Source organism: Danio aesculapii, chromosome 6 (genome assembly GCF_903798145.1).
Source record: "Danio aesculapii chromosome 6, fDanAes4.1, whole genome shotgun sequence".
Taxonomy (NCBI): domain Eukaryota; kingdom Metazoa; phylum Chordata; class Actinopteri; order Cypriniformes; family Danionidae; genus Danio; species Danio aesculapii.
Genome location: NC_079440.1, coordinates 32,221,620 through 32,238,570, shown reverse-complemented (window position 1 = coordinate 32,238,570; position 16,951 = coordinate 32,221,620). Strand labels below are relative to the sequence as shown.

At 34.2% G+C, this 16,951-nt stretch overlaps 1 protein-coding gene across 17 annotated transcripts in view; it reads right to left on the bottom strand.

Annotated features, from left to right (window-relative positions):
- Nucleotides 1-16,951, bottom strand: part of dlg1a (discs large MAGUK scaffold protein 1a) — a 242,441-nt gene that overhangs the window by 80,121 nt on the left and 145,369 nt on the right. For 8 of the 17 annotated variants that reach the window (XM_056459973.1, XM_056459974.1, XM_056459980.1 and 5 more), the window contains 2 exons: nt 7,094-7,198; nt 6,579-6,632 (listed from right to left, as the gene is read on the bottom strand). In XM_056459973.1, coding sequence (XP_056315948.1) covers nt 6,579-6,632; nt 7,094-7,198 — 159 coding nt within the window. The remainder of the gene's footprint in view (nt 1-6,578; nt 6,633-7,093; nt 7,199-16,951) is intronic. The other 9 variants (XM_056459977.1, XM_056459981.1, XM_056459982.1 and 6 more) reach the window with 2 other exon arrangements.

Sequence of the window (16,951 nt, the reverse complement as noted above, 5' to 3'; positions counted from 1 at the left end):
ATTGCTTTGTGTTGGAAAAACGAGAAATCTAATAATATGTTTTGCTCTTGAAAAACTCACATATGTAATAAGAAAAAAATCCTCTGAATTTTGTGATATCTGGGAGGTGTTTTTGATGATATTGAGTAAGCCTGTCACAATATTCAATATATTGACTTATTGCACACTAAGTGGACATGTTCTCAATCATTTTTGATGATGCAAGATCGCCCATATATAAAGAACAATTCTAACCACATTTTAGCTGATTAAGCCTTTCTATCTCTATTGGAGGTGTCAGTATGGTTAAAAAAACACTATAGTACTTACTATAAATTACTATAGTATATTTTCATGTGGGTGCCTGATGACTGAAAATAGATCTGTTATTTTTTTCTACAGTTCTTTTTACCTTTTTTTGTTAGCATTTATTATTATTCTTATGTATTTGTTTAGGATATACACATTCACTGGCCACTTTATTAGGTACACCCGTCCAACCGCTCGTTAATGCAAATTTTTATTCAGCCAATCACATGGCAGCAACTCAACTCAACTGCATTTAGGCATGTAGACATGGTCAATACGATCTGCTGCAGTTCAAACCGAGCATCAGAATGGGGAAGAAAGGGGATTTAAGTGACTTTAAACATAGCATGTTTGTTGGTGCCAGATGGGCTGTATTCAGAAACTGCTGATCTATTGGGATTTTCACACACAACCATCTCTGGGGTTTACAGAGAGAAAAGAAAGAGAAAATATTCAGTAAGCGGCAGCTCTGTGGGTGCAAATGTTCATCCCTTTATGACCACAGTGTAAAGGGCAGATCATTTCAGACTGGTTTCTTGACCATGACAATTAATAGAGTGCCTTAGGGATGTGGTGGAATGGGAGATTTGCATCCTGGTGTGCAGCCGACAAATATGGACCAAAATCTCTGAGGAATACTTCCAGTGCCTTGTTGTATCTATGCCACGAAGGCTTAAGGCAGTTCTGAAGGCAAAACTGGTTCCAATATGGTACTGGTGAGGTGTACCTAATAAAGTGGCCGGTAAATGTACATTTTCACATTCTGATTCCAATGCCTAATTAATAAATTGTTTAAATGACTAAAATGAAATGAAATATTCTTAAGAATAAAATTTGTGTCCTTTGGAAGAGTGTACCAGCATTATAATGCTACTACAGTGTTAAAATGGTCTTAAAATGACAATAATATTGTTTGTCGTAATAATTTTTGATGCTACATATCGTGCCACAAAAAATAGATATCATGACAGACCTATTGAGATATTAAAGAAGCTTTGGAAGTCTGAAGTTGATTTTGTATTGTTATGATGATTATTTATTTTGTATTATTCCCCCTAGACCTGTCTGGGTTATGTTTTGGTAATGAGGCTTGATTTATTGTAAAACCTTATAAAACATAATACAGACATGTTATACAAGTAATAGATGTACACACACAAGGAGTTATTCAACATCAATACTGCGCTTTTTACTCTTGGCTATATTGCTTAAAAGAAAAACAATCCAAAAGCACAAGCACGATTACTGTAAAACCAATTCATACTACCAGTAGACCCAGTGTCAAAAAGACTTGATCCCACAATGACGAGAAAATCCTGAGCTCTTGGAGTATTTTTTATATTATTATTATTCAAAAAACATTAATAAATACATTAAATGGGACACATTTACCAAAAATGTAATGTAATGTCTCTTCAAAGTATCTTTTCACTCAAAGTATCTTTTTTTCCGAAATTGTGTATTTTCTGTTGTATTATTTATTGATGATGAGTGCACGCTCTATACACATCCAGTAATATGGGTCATTCATTTTTTAAGACTTCATTTTATTGTACACTTTTCCACTAAAACTCATCCTAATTGTAAAAATCAAACATTGAGAAAGACTTCGAAATATGTACTGTTAAAGGGATAATTCAGCCAGAAATGATGATTTACCCAACATTTACTCACATTCACTTGTTCCAAAATTTTTTGCAATTTGAGAACGCACAAAACAGCACGTTGGAAAACGCTAATCACTGTTTTCCATTGTATTTTACCCCCATTACGGATATCAAGAGCTATGCTTCCATCCACCTATTTTTATGTACATTTTGGGATATTGCTTTAATGGAAAATTGCATATTGGAAATGTCAAGATGCACATACATTTTGAAAATGTGCAAAAAAATACTTAAAGCTTAAACTTTAAGATTTAAGATGATTACACATTAATCAAATAAACTCCAGTATGCACAAGTTAAATACTATTTTATAGATCATATGATAACCAAAATGAGTCTGTTGGGACAGCATTATTGGACAAACCAGCAGACCGACCACATTGAAAAACATCTGAAATGTGATTGTCACTCGAAAATGCCTTATGGCCCGTTTCCACTGAGTGGTACGGTACGGTACGGTTCGGTTTGGTACGCTTTTATGGCCGTTTCCACTGTCAAAAAGCGTACCGAACCGTACCGTACCACTTTTTCGGCACCCTTTCGAAAGGGTACCAAACACGAGTAAGGGTACCAAAAGGCGGAGCCACACGCGCAGCTGAACGCTATTGGTTTACAGAGATACGTCATTCGCTTACGCAACAAGCCAGGATGAAAACAAAAAAACCCGCCATGTTTGAAATACACAGCGAGAGATTTTAGCGGAATTATAAATACATATAATAACGAGCCATGGTCGATCTGGGCTCAAACATTATATCTGAAATAAACTTCTTGACCTGATGATAAATACCTGCGCTTGATTATTGACTTGCTTTTAAAACCCGATCCTGTCAGACACTGACAAACGCGAGAGTGAAGCGTGAAGAAACAAAGGAGAAGCCGGAAAAAAAAGGAGCACATTATTTCAGCAAACGTGAACAAAATGCCATGTATAACTAACTTATTATCTTCACCTGTTGGACTAATATGAACCGGGAATGATGGAATTACTGTCTAACAAAGGCTACATGTGCTGCTGAAGATTACATACACAGATAAGAGGTTTTCACTGACTGTAGGCTATATTTTGTGTTGTTTTGAACCTAAATACTGACGAAATGTCTGCTATATGTAGTTCTTCTGTAGTTGGGAACATATCGGAGACTGTAAGGGTCTGTATGTGTTTATATATGTTCATTTATTTAGTTATTTAATATAATTACAGTAGGCTGTTTCGCACTGTCTTTGATCTGCAGTTATAATCAACTCATGTTCATAGAAAAGTTAGTAATAAACATTTCTACACAAGTATTTATGTGTGTAAAGCATCTGTGTTGTGAGAAGTGCTTTTCATATGATATGTGAACGACCCGTACAGCTTTATTGTAGACATTTCCTCGAGCGAGAATGACGTCCACTGAAACTTTCTGTCGCACACCACGCCCACCAAAAGGGTACCCTTGTTAGTGGAAACGCAAGCCTGATAAAGGTGACCCGTACCAAACCGAACCGTACCTTACCGTACCAGTCAGTGGAAACGAGCCATTAAGTTCATTATGAAAGTGGGTTAGTGTTATTACCTCTCAGAACAACTGTATGTTGAGTGGCTGCACTCCCAAAGATTCATTGCGTTCATCTAAGTCTTCTGAAGCGCAAGTAATTTATTATATTTAAATATATAATAAGCATCATTTATTTTACTTTTTGATAATTTCCACCAGTTTACCAGGAAGTGACGATTTTGTTCTCTTTGACTTGAACTGCTGCTTTATTCACAAATGTTTAATGTGATATTCCAGTTTTGTGCATAAGTCTAATTAGCATTTTTAGATGTAAACATCCAAATTCTTTCCAATTCCTTTTTTTTTTTGTTTTAAACAGCCAAGAAACAAGTTAAAGTTAAATAAATGGTCTGTACATTTCAATTTTTCTGAGTGAACTATCCCTTTAAGCGAATAGGAGATGGAGTGAATGAGTCCAGCACTGATAATGTAAATATTTAATGAGGTCAGTCTCATGGTCATCTCTTCATAGACTTTAGTTGGAGCTCATTGAGATAACTCTAGTCTTCAGATGGAGTGTCTGATGAAGGATGACAGAAGTCAGATCAGCAGGCTTTCTGGCACTGGATGTATAGGATTATGGGCCGCTGCTGAGACTGAGAGAAGAATAGGGCTGGAGGAGTGTCATGGGACCCTGATAAATGTCAACAACAGTTAAAGCCACTGGAGGAGGAAGAAACTCCCCAACATCTAAAATAATGGAAACAATGTTTTATTTTTAATTAAATCGGTGAATATTTTCTAAAACAGCTGTTAGACTATACAGCTATGGCAAAATGAGAATTGAAAAATTCTCTTAATAGATGACATATTTATTAAACGCAATTTAGTTTTTTTTTTCTGTAAACTACTGTTAACATTTCTTCCAAATTCTTGATTTAAAATGTTCCCTTGTTTTCAGACATATTTATATAAATTGTTTTGACAACACAATATCAACTTCAGGAGAGTTTACCCCAAAATGAAAATTCTGTCATCATTTATTTATCTTCCACTTGTTTCAGAGATGTCTCAGTTTCTTTGTACTGTTGGACACAAAACAGATATTCAGAAGAATGTTGAAAACTGGTAGCCACTGACACCTACAGCATAAAAAACATAGGAAATAACGGTAGCCAAATCCTGTCAATATCCAGCCTTCTTCAAAATATCAGCTTTTGTGTTTAACAAAGGAAAGTGAGGATGTGTAAATGACAGAAATTGTTTGGGGGGTGGGGGGGGGGGGGGGGGGGGTCAACTATCACTTTAAAAAAGCGAAATCGGGAGGAATAACCCAGATTTGCAATGACAACAACTGAAAATATTTGTTATTATGACTAACTGTTATTTTATAAAAAAATGAAAAGGATATTATAATTACTTGAAATTTGGAGGAAATGTTATCAAAGTATTAAAATAGAATAAAAAAATTTTAATATAATCATGTAAATATACAGTTGAAGTCAGAATTATTAGCCCCCCTTTGATTTTTTTATTTTTTTTTTAATATTTCCCAAATGCGGTTTAACAGAGCAAGGAAATTTTCACAACATGATATTTTTTTTCTTCTGGAGAAAGTCTTATTTGTTTTATTTCGGCTAGAATAAAAGCAGTTTAAAAAAAAAATAAATAAATAAAAACATTTTAAGGTCAAAATTAATAGCCCCTTTAAGCTATTTTTTTTTTTCAATACTCAACAGAACAAACCATCATTATACAATAACCTGCCTAATTACCCTAACCTGCCTAGTTAACCTAATTAACCTAGTTAAGCCTTTAAATGTCACTTTAAGCTGTATAGAAGTGTCTTGAAAAATATCTAGTCAAATATTATTTACTGTCATCATGGCAAAGATAAAATAAATCAGTTATTAGAAATGATTTATTAAAACTATTATGTTTAGAAATGTGTTGAAAAAAATCTCTCTGTTAAACAGAAATTGGGGAAAAAAATAAACGGGGCTAATAATTCAGGGGGGCTAATAATTCTGACTTCAACTGTAGATACACTCAAGTATTTTAAAGTGGTCTTTTAATTTTCATTCATAACTGTAGTTTGGTTAAAAAAGAAAACAAAAAAGAATTACGCATAGCTCCTGCTTTCTTTGTTTCGTCAAAAGCAAATTACCATATTGTTATTTTTGAATGTTTACAAAAATGATTCCAATAAAGTGAGAGCAGCTTAAAAGCATCCTCACATATACAGTAACATACACAACCACAAGATTAAAATAAACGCTGTTATTCAGCAAGAATACATTCAGTTGATTTTAAGCAACAGTAAAGCATTTTTAATGTTAAAAAAATCTGCTAAAAACCAATTAAAGGTTATTATTGCAATTAATCAAAACATCTTTAAAAAATTACAAATTCCAATTATGGTTTCTACAAAAATTATTAAGCAGCATAGCTGTTTTTAACATTAATATTAATAGGAATTATTCCATAGTATATTAGAATGATGTCCGAAGGACCACATGACACTGCACACCAAAGTAATGATGACAATAAATCATCTTTGAATCACAAAGCAAATGTAATTTTAAAGAATTTAAATAAAAATGAACAGTTTTTTTTTTTATATTAAAATTTTTACTGCATTTATTTTCAAATAAAAGTCAAACACAACAAATACTACTAACTCGAAACCTTTTGTCTCTGCGAAAAATGTTGGGTTCCACACAATTCCTTCATGTTGTCCCAACACAAATCAATTAGGTTACCTTAATTGTTTTTGCGAATTTAAGTGGATTGAACATAAAACAATGAAGTTGTCCCAAAAGAAACCTCAAGATTATTGTTATTTTAGTTCATTTCAAATAATCAGTTTGAACAAGCAGCCAAAATAATTTTTTGAGGGTACACACATTGCAAAAAAAATATCTCACCCAGATGGTCAGGGTCAATAATTTTTTTACATTGCCGTTAAATAGAAAGTGTTCATCTATTATATCTCTCATTACATTTGACTATATATTTGATATTAAAATGACCTTATTGACCGTCAATTAATATTCCACAAACTGATCATCATTCTGAAATAATCCAACTCTCCTTGCAAAGAGCAGCACATGAAAAGAGCATTATTTCCAAATAAACTTACGTATGGTGAGGAGTCAAGGCTTTCTGTGTTCACCACCACCGGTGCTGGACTTGCCTGAAAACAAAACAAAACAAAACAAAACAAAACCATTCATTACCAATTACACTGACACAAATCAATAACTCCATCCACTGCTTTACGCTCATAATCTACTGAAAACAGCACAGAACAATCACATTTAATGAGAAAAAGATCCAATAAAAGGCATCACTTACTCTTGGCATGCTGATACAGTATTACTCTGGCATTTATAAGAGATTAACAGCACAGCCTGTGTCCATACACAGCATAACATACTGCAGAATATGCAATAGAGTGGCATAACAAACCAGCGCAGACTTAATCCTTCGGCAAACATGTATCACAAGCTTCACTTGCACAATTGCTTTTGAGGTACAAGTGCGCATCAGAGATATAGTGATATAGTGTGGCTTTCTCTCTGTAATCTCTCTAAGTCAAGAGGAGCATCGCTGAGGTGGGTGGAGTGAAAACATGATGGAAAAAACAGAAAAGACCTGTGACGCGGGTGCAGGAATGATGGCAGTGGTCTCGGCCGGGACGGGTGAGATTGGGATCACAGGGATTATGGGAGCGGAGGGAGGAGGAATGACATCTGCCTGCTAAACAATGACAGTGGAGGTCAAAGGTCAGAGCAGACGACACACAGAAGTACTGATGTTTTTACGAATTTGTATGGAAAACACACACATTTGTAAATGTATGCTTATATAAAGGAACACATACACAGTAGTCAACATATGAAGTATCAAAACCTTTCATAAAAGTTGTCCTAAAGCAAAATGTACAATACAAAAATGTATACAAAAACAGACTACAAATATTTATGCATTTATTACTTTCTTATTATTCATTTTAAAATAACAATTGTGATCCATACTTCATATTTTGACTTATAAATTATAAAAAGTCCAAAATTATTTATGCCACAGGGTTATGAATATCTTTGGCTTGACTGTATAGAATTCACACAGATTTTTTAAAACAGACTGAAGACCAAGAGAGAGGGGAAATTATGAAAACAGATTAGAATGTATAAAATATTAGCAATATTTGCAGGAATTTTCCTGTAAGTTATTATTTATTATTTAATTTATTCATTTATAAATAATTGTATAAATAATTGTAATTTATTAATTAGTTATGATTTTTTTTATTTTTACTATGGGTACCAAAGTATGTGTAAACAATATCTTTATATTTACTAATACAGTATTGCTTTTTTACATTTTATAATAAACGTATTACAGTCAAAATAAAACATTCTAATTTATTACAGAATTACACTAGTTGCCTTAAATAATCTCTGAATCTCTGGTCTGGATTTTGTGAACACAAACAAACAAACAATAAATAGATGAATACAATTTTATTTTATGTAAAAAAATTATTTAATTTTCCTGGGGAAAAAAATCTAGAAAAAAAACAGATTAGGAAATGAATCAGAAACTAACTAAATGCAACTAGTTTAAAATTATATCTTTGATTTTCTATTAGTTTTAGAGTAAAACTTTAAATGCGTATTCCATATCAAATTTAAAAATAGCGTTTTTTTTTCCAAATAACTACATACTATATAGTTTGTTCATTTAATTATACATAAAACTACATATTATAAAACTGTATTTTTATTTATTATCTATTAAAATAATCTATATTTAAGTCTTCAAAAAGAATACAAAACTTACAGCAGAGCAGAGACTACAAAGCACTGAAGATCAACAGTAGTTTAAGCTGAATTTTAGGTTTAATTTCAGGTGTATGATCAGAGTGTTTAAGAGTATAGTTAGTTTAAGTATAAGAGAACATTTAAGACATATAAGAGAACATTTTGAAATAATATACATTATAACTGAAAAGCACACATTGGGGAAATATATGAGCAGCACCAGAGGGTTAAAAAAAGAGTTTATATTTAAAAAATAAATATATGACCTTATTTACATCATTTGGTCTTATTTAATTAATTTATATTTATGAATAAAATAAAATGAAAAAAGTTACAAAACACTCAATACATTACAATACTAACACTCAATAAATAAATAAATAAATATATATATATATATATATATATATATATATATATATATATATATATATATATATATATATATATATATATATATATATATATTCAGTATACAGTAGTATTAGCAAAGAAGCTTTAAAAGAGTAAACTGTGATAGAATCTCCATCAGTGTAAATATCAGAAATGTGTGATGCTATTTTGTGACTCAAGGACAAACATTTCTTAAATATGAAAAATAGAGACAATGTTTCATGATTCAATGGAGCTAAAAAAAAAAATGTTAAAAAAAGAAAGGAAATTCCAGTCCAGCAATCAGCACCCTTAAGTGTATGGGATGAGCTCTTTCTTATGAATGTCAAGATGTCGATAATTGAGTTTCTGTAAGGTTGGCATGTTTATTTCAGCATGAGTGAAAGACTTCAGACAGACTACACTGCATCTGAACTCAGCAATCTATATTATAAGCAAGAAAAACTTAAAAGATATAACATATATTTTAAAGATACATTTTTTTTAAAGATATTTGCTATACATTAATACTGAATAGTATTTTTGACATTAATGCAACTTTATGGATTTATTGGATTGTATTAATACATTTCCAAAGCCGAAACACTGATTGAAGTCATTGTATAGCTCTTAACATGTTCATACGTTATTGTTATAATTAATTAATGTGATTCTAATGTGCCTTTAGCCATTGACCTAAGTCACTGTAGGAGCAACACTTGTACTGTATAGAATATAGAATAAATGTAATATTTTAAGACTGGCTTGTATTTAAAGAAACAAAGCACAACACATATTGCCATTATTAGCAGGCAATCTACTGTTTATTGACGCTTTCTTCATGCATCAACAGAAAACAGGATAGACTGAAAGAAAAATCCTGAAATCAAATAATCTGTAAATCAGTGTGAATTAAAATCAAGAAACTGAGTCAACCCCTCCGTGGAGTCCACACAACTGACACATTTCACTACTGTAGTGTGTCCATGATAGACGGTGAACAGTGAAAACCACACCATAAGAGAAACCCAAAGTAAACATCACTGTTTCAGTCAATGATTTCAGCCCTTCAGAACTAATTCAGCTCAAAAGTGAAACATTTTAGTAGTTCATTACATAGCGTCCATTAGTTTCTAATTGGTTCTATTTTTTTAGTTAAATTATAGTCATGCAGTCCTACTATTCTCCCACTTTTGTACACAATTTAATAAACTAAACTTAATAAACCAAAAAAGTGAATATACCTAAAATTCGAGGCAATGAATTCTTAAATAATGGATACAATATCTATGTCCCATTCATTTCCTTACTATGCATTTCTTACAATGAAACAATAAATAAAAAAACAAATAATCAAGCAAAATTAAATACAAATCTACGCCTTCAATTAAACCAAGCAGCTCCACAATAAATCATTTATTTAAAAACATAAATATAGAAATAAATGTAGTTAATGTATGAGGACAACTTCAACTTCATATTAATGACAAAAAAAATGTGGACTTTAAGCTTTTTTTGTTCAGAAAACTCCTCTTTTCCCTTTGACACTACTAAGCTCCTATAATAAAATCATCACAAAAGGCTTTTGCAATCCATTTCACCTCTTGTAATCTGGAGTTTGAGTGAAACCGGGTATTAATGGGAAATAATAATACAAAAACAGGCCAGGAGGAAGTTATTGCATTATAACAAAACAATGAACTAAGTGTTAAATGAATTCAACTAAAAGACATCCATTTTATTTAAATACATTTCAGATACCAAAGCATCAACTGTTAGTTAGATTTAAGTTAATATAAACAGCTAGTAGATATTTAGCTAGAATTACCTATAGAAAATGTTAACCTTCTAGTCAGGGCTAGGCGATTAATTCAAATGAAATTGTAAATGCGATTAAGCATAGCTGTGATTGTCATGGGCATTTTGTCAGGGAAGAAACATTTCTGTGAAATCTCCTCCTAAGGTCAGAAGGCATTCTAGAGCAGAAACTTCAAATACCCACAAGCACAAAACCAGCAAATCCCCATAGCGGTTGCTGAATAAACAGAAGATGTAAAGTCTCTTTAAAGAGATCTATAAGTTTTCACTCTTCTAACATATAAAAATACCATTTTATTTTTGTGGATATTTAGAAACATGCTAAGTGAACTGAAAAACAATGTTAAAGTCAGTTATTCTCTTTTGAATATGTGTATTCCATGTCGCAATATCTGTCTGTTTTGGTCTGTGTAAGCCACTGCCAGTTTACCCATTTTTTTTTTGGGCAGCCTGACTTGCCTAAGTGGAAAACACAGCGTAAACCTCGATGTATGCAGGCGCAGATAAAAATGTGACTTCCGAAGGACAGTAGCAGCCTCCGGAAAGAGATACAAATTCTTTTAAAAATCTGGTTATAAAAACCTGCATACGGTGGCTTTTAATTAGCAAATAATATAAATATTACAAAATTAAACATAAGCGGGGCAGTATGGTGGCGCAGTGGGTAGCACAATCGCCTTACAGCAAGATGTTCGCTGGTTCGTGCCCCGGCTGGGTCAGTTGGCGTGTCTGTGTGGAGTTTTCATGTTCTCCCCGCTTCGTCCGCAACAAATCCCCCCCATTCCCCGCTCTTCACTTTTGTCCGTGATACCTACGAAATGTTGTCATAGGGCCCGTTTGGATTGCATTGACATGCAAAACTTGTCACATGTGCTTGCATTTCCACGCATGCGAATAATTGGAAGTCAACTGAGCAAAAAGTGCAGTGTGACTGCCATTTTATTTATCATCAGAGGGGCCGGGCGAAAAAAAACCTGTCCAATATAGTTACAATTTTAAACTACAATGCCTAGAGGTCAGCCTCTAGTAGTCAATCCTACATACTGCATTTTTAACTGCTTTCACTGATTCAACATATGACTACTGAATCATCAGGATTTATTTCAAACATTCGACTGAAGTTTTGAAGTGAGTTTAAAGTAAACATATAATATTAAATGTAGTATTTCACATGCTTTCAGATGCAGCAGCATATACTACACAAACCCATAATTCTCTGAGAAGATTTCCACTGAGTGGTTCGGATTGGTACGGTTTGGTACACTTTTTTGTAGTCTGTCTTTTTTGGGTACCCTTTGCAAAAGGGTACCAAAACACAGAGCTAGAACGTTATTGGTTTACAGAGATGTGTCACACGCTCGTGGACAAGCCAAAATGAAATCAAAAAGGAATCGCCATGTTTTAAATACACAGCCGAGACATTACACTGTAATAATATATACATATAATAACGAGCCATGTTCGACCCAAGCTCAAATAAACCTTGTCATTGTCTTGATGAACAGCGACAAAGCCAAGAAGAAAAGCAGATTCTACACTGTGCCCTGTTGTTTTTTACAAGGCTGTCTAAAGCGCGAGCGGTTTCGCTTTCTCGCTTGTGGTCGCCGCGCGTATATTTGAAATAACAAACTTCTTGAGCTGATGATAATAACGTGTGCATGATTATTGATGTGCTTCTGACATCCGATCCTGTCAGAAACGGACAAACGCAAGAGTGACATGCACAAAAACAAAGGAGAAACCGGAAAAAAACCAAGGAGCAAATGATTTTTTTAGCAAACATGAACAAAGTGCCATGTTTAATTATTACCATCACCTTTTGGACTATTATGAACTATTTGCTCTGACTGTGGGCTAAATGTTGCGTGTTGTTTTTGAACCCAAATAAGGACCAAATGTATGCTGTGTGTAGTCTTTCTGTAATTGGTAACATATCAGAGACTGTAAAGGTCTGTATGTGTTCATATGTGTTGCATTTAATGTAACCGCAGACGTTACAGTAGGCTATATCATTGATCTGGAGTTATAATCAAATCCTGTTAATAAAAAGGTTAGTAATGAACATTTATATACAAGTATTTATCTGTATAAAGCATCTGTTTAATGAGAAGAGCTTCTCATATGATATGTGAACGACCCATGCAGCTTTACATTTCCTCGAGCAAGAATGACGTCGACTGAAACATTCTGTCGTACATCACGTCCACCAAAAGAGTACCATTGGTACCCTTTTAGCAGTGGAAACGCAAGCCTGATAAAGGTGACCCCTACTGACCTGTACTGTACTGTACCACTCAATGGAAACGGGCCAAAACAGTTGTCATCAAAGAATGATCATCTCGATTTCATTATTGTCCGATAGACTACAATTTTGAACCCGATTTTGCATGACTTGTCACTGTACTACAGCTACCTCCATCTAAAAGCACATCCTAAAGGTTAACTAGAACTGGCTTTACTGACAAAATGCACATGAATAATCATCTTCAAAAATTAGTCTACTTTCAGTTTTTCACAATATTTTCATGGTCAAAACAACAACTCAAATCAAATCAGTCATTTTAAATCTAAACTGAAATTCAGTATAGAGCCAGAACTATGTGGACTTGCACACTGTTGTGGGACAGGATCTGACGCAAGCAGACATATCTCTGGGAGTTTAGCAGATTCACGCTCTACAGGAGCAAGAGTGAGCTTTGCCATGCTGTCAGTGAGGAGACATCCGCTAAAACTGGCCCTCAGTCTGTGTCAGCGTTCCCAAACAAAAGCCATCTGATCCACGGCCGCTTGTCCAAGCACCAAACACACAGCCAGAGGAGACGGATATACAGTTACAACAGTCCAGTTCACCCATTAGAAACACACACACACACACACACACACACATTACTGCAACTGCTAATTAGAAGAGGTTTCCATTTCACTAAGCCTCACACTCAGGGTTATGGCAGATACTTGAGACTATATGGTATGAGCTGGAGTACTGTGTTTGAATATTTCGGTGTCAACAGCAATTTATCCACGTTTTACATCCCAGCATGTTGTCCTGCGTGGCTAAACTGAGTGGTGTAACTTATATAAGGCTCTATTTACACTGCGTGCTGTTATGGAGTTGGTACAGTAGTCATGGCCTGTGATTTCAGAGTTAAAATTAGAATCAATCATTAGCATTGATCAGAGAGACTGGTTTAGAGTTCAGCTGCCAGCAATGTCTCAAATGAATAACATCCCAGAATATGAATTTTTAATTCTGTGCAATATTTTTCCATTTTTAAAAATGCATTTTTGTCATATAGTGCACTCATTTTACTGTGATACAGATCATATCAGTGGTAAAAGTATTTTAAGCAAGCTATTTAGCATTTGTAACATTAAGATGAACAAATGAAGAGTTCAGATGCAGCGCCATCTGAAATTTTCTTCTAATAATAGCATTTTTCTCAGGTTCCCATGTCTTGATTCAGTAATTTCACTTTTATAAACAATAGGTTATTTTCATCACTTTTAACATGAAATAATTGAACATAAACAAGAGACACTGAGAAAAATGCTCATTGTAGAAGAAAATTCTAGATGGCACTTATGTTTTTGCATCTGAACTCTTCAAATAATCTCATATTTTGACAGCTTCTTAAATGTACCAGCTTAGATCACAATCAAACATTTACTATGGTCTGTACGTAAAAAATAAAATTACACTCAAGAAATGAATACTTAAAACTCAACTTCAATTAATACTCATCTAACAATTAATTCTCAACTTCAATTAAGATTTCCATGATATTTTCATGGGCAAAACAACTCTAAACTGAAATTCAATTTAACTAAAAAAATACATTCAAGAAAAAAAAAAGTTTTTAAAAAGTCTGGGATGGGTTGTTTGGTAATGTTTTGTAGAAAATGTGTCTTTTACTCACCAAAGTTGTATTTATTTGATAAAAAAGAGAGCAAAAACAATGATATTTTTAAGTAATATTATAGTTTAAAATACATTTTAAAATGTTATTTATGCATGTGATGGCAAAGGTGGTCATTCAAGGTCTTCAATGTGACATGATCTGTCAGAAATCCTTCAAATTATTTTTATATTATGCTTTTCCAGTCAATTTTAAGCCGTTATATGCATCCTTGTTGAATGAACACATTCATTTCTTTCTTTTTTAAAGTTTAAAATAATTTTAAAAAACTGATTTATTTTATGTTTGCCATGATGACAGTAAATATTATTTGACTAGATATTTTTCAAGACACTTCTATACACCTTAAAGTGACATTTAAAGACTTAACTAGGTTAATTAGGTTAACTAGGCAGGTTAAGCAAGTTATTGTATAATGCTGGTTTGTTCTGTAGACTATTGAAAAAATATATACTTAAAGGGGCTAATAATTTTGACCTTAAAATGGCTTTTAAAAAATTTAAAACTGCTTTTATTCTAGCCAAAATAAAACAAATATGACTTTCTTCAGAAGAAAAAATATTATCAGACATACTGTGAAAATATCCTTGCTCTGCTAAACATAATTTTGGAAATATTTAAAAAAAGAAAAAAAAAAATTCAAAGGAGGGCTAATAATTCTGACTTCAACTGTGTGTGTGTGTGTGTGTATATATATATATATATATATATATATATATATATATATATATATATATATATATATATATATATATATATATATATATATATATATATATATATATATATATATATATACATATATATATATATATACATATATACATATATATATATATATATATATATATATATATATATATATATACACACACATATTTATTTTTTCTCATGCCTGTCCATAAATATTCAAACATAACACATAGATGTGATGTGCATTACATACCCTGACACCTCCAACATCCCACTTTTAAGGCCTGCATGGTCAACAATAAATCTTACAAATACACCTACTTCTACTTACAAATAATCACCTACTAAAAAAACTAAAACGCAACTCCACTTAAAAGTGCAACATTAGCTGAGATCCAAACCACCAAACGCAAGCCCCAGCTTCTTCTCATCTCTCACGAAGATGTATATTTCCCACATACCTTCTCCAATGAAAACGTGCCCCAAGAATTGGCAAGCCACAAGGCACTGGAAGAAGCTCGGACTTTAGCTGTGCTTTTAGTGGGGCTCTTTTTCACGCTGTCCCGTAGGTTGGTGAACTTCCCTCTGCTCTTGGTGGAGGCCGGAAGGGTGCAGGAGCTGTAATGCGGAGCCCTGAGAGTCTCCACTGGAGTCTGCTGGAGGTTGAGCAGGGTGGGCTGAGATAGGTGAGACGACGGTACTGACGGCTGCTGCTGCTGGTGCAGGTGATGGTGGAAGTGATGATGGAACTGCGGATGCAATTGCCTTGACGTCTGGGTCGGCGTACCGTGCACGTGTCCGACCCTCTGTTGCATTCTGGGATGGTTACAGTTGGCCACCTCAGTCACCCTGGTCTGACAATCCAAGTATGTGCCGCAGCAGTGATCATGGTTGTTGCAATAGGCGGTCATCCTTTTTCAACTGAGAGAGTCTCCGGAGCAAACCGGCAGGTGGACGCCAGGTGAAATGAGGGAGAACGCAGGCTGAAGAGCGATGAGAGGACACGCCGTGGTCGTAAATCTGGTCCTTTTCCACTCTTCTGCCAGCCTCTCTCTCTCTTTCTGCCTCAGCCGCTCTCATCCCCCCGCTCTCGCTCGCCAATTAATGAGCTCCAATGGGCACTGCACATGACAGCACACAGCCTCTTCTGCAGGCATGAATAATCAATGCTCCATTCTTGATTTCAACATCAGCGTCCGGACGCTCTACGCTAGACTTTGCACCTAACCCTACGCTTGAGATTCATGAGGCTTTTTGTAGCCTCATTCGCGTTTTCAAGCATTAACACGGGTCATGAAGTGAGGGGTCACAGCGGATAAACCGCAATCTCTATTAGACGCTTAGCGTGAGGGAGGGCGAACGGGCCGATGTGGTGTTATCAGCGCATACAATGGTGGAGCTGACCTTATTTTACAACTGTTATCCATAACTAATCTCCATTTGTTCTGAGGATATTTTACACGGTCCTGTGCTATTTAATGTGAGCCTTTCACTGCTCACAGCTGGACAGTGGTTGTGCATTTCAACCCATAAGAGGTTCCATAACACCATATTTAAAGGGGACCCCTTTGTAAAGATGTAAAACAAATCTCTGAGGTCCCAAGAGTGTGTTTGTGCCATTTCAGCTCAACAAACAATGTTTTAAATCTTTATAAATCTGCCTCTTTTGGGTTTTTATTAAAACTGTGCCATTTTGCTGACTGTTACTTTAAATTCAATTAAGATTGTGCTTCCAGACGACTTTTTAAATGAGGGCGGAGCTACAAACATATATGAACCAGTTTAGCAGCTGCTTCTCACTCAGAGCTGTCTATGCTAATGAGGGAGAGATTGTAACTAATGGGTGGGACTTTCCCCCTCTGATGACAGGTACAAAGGGAGAATGT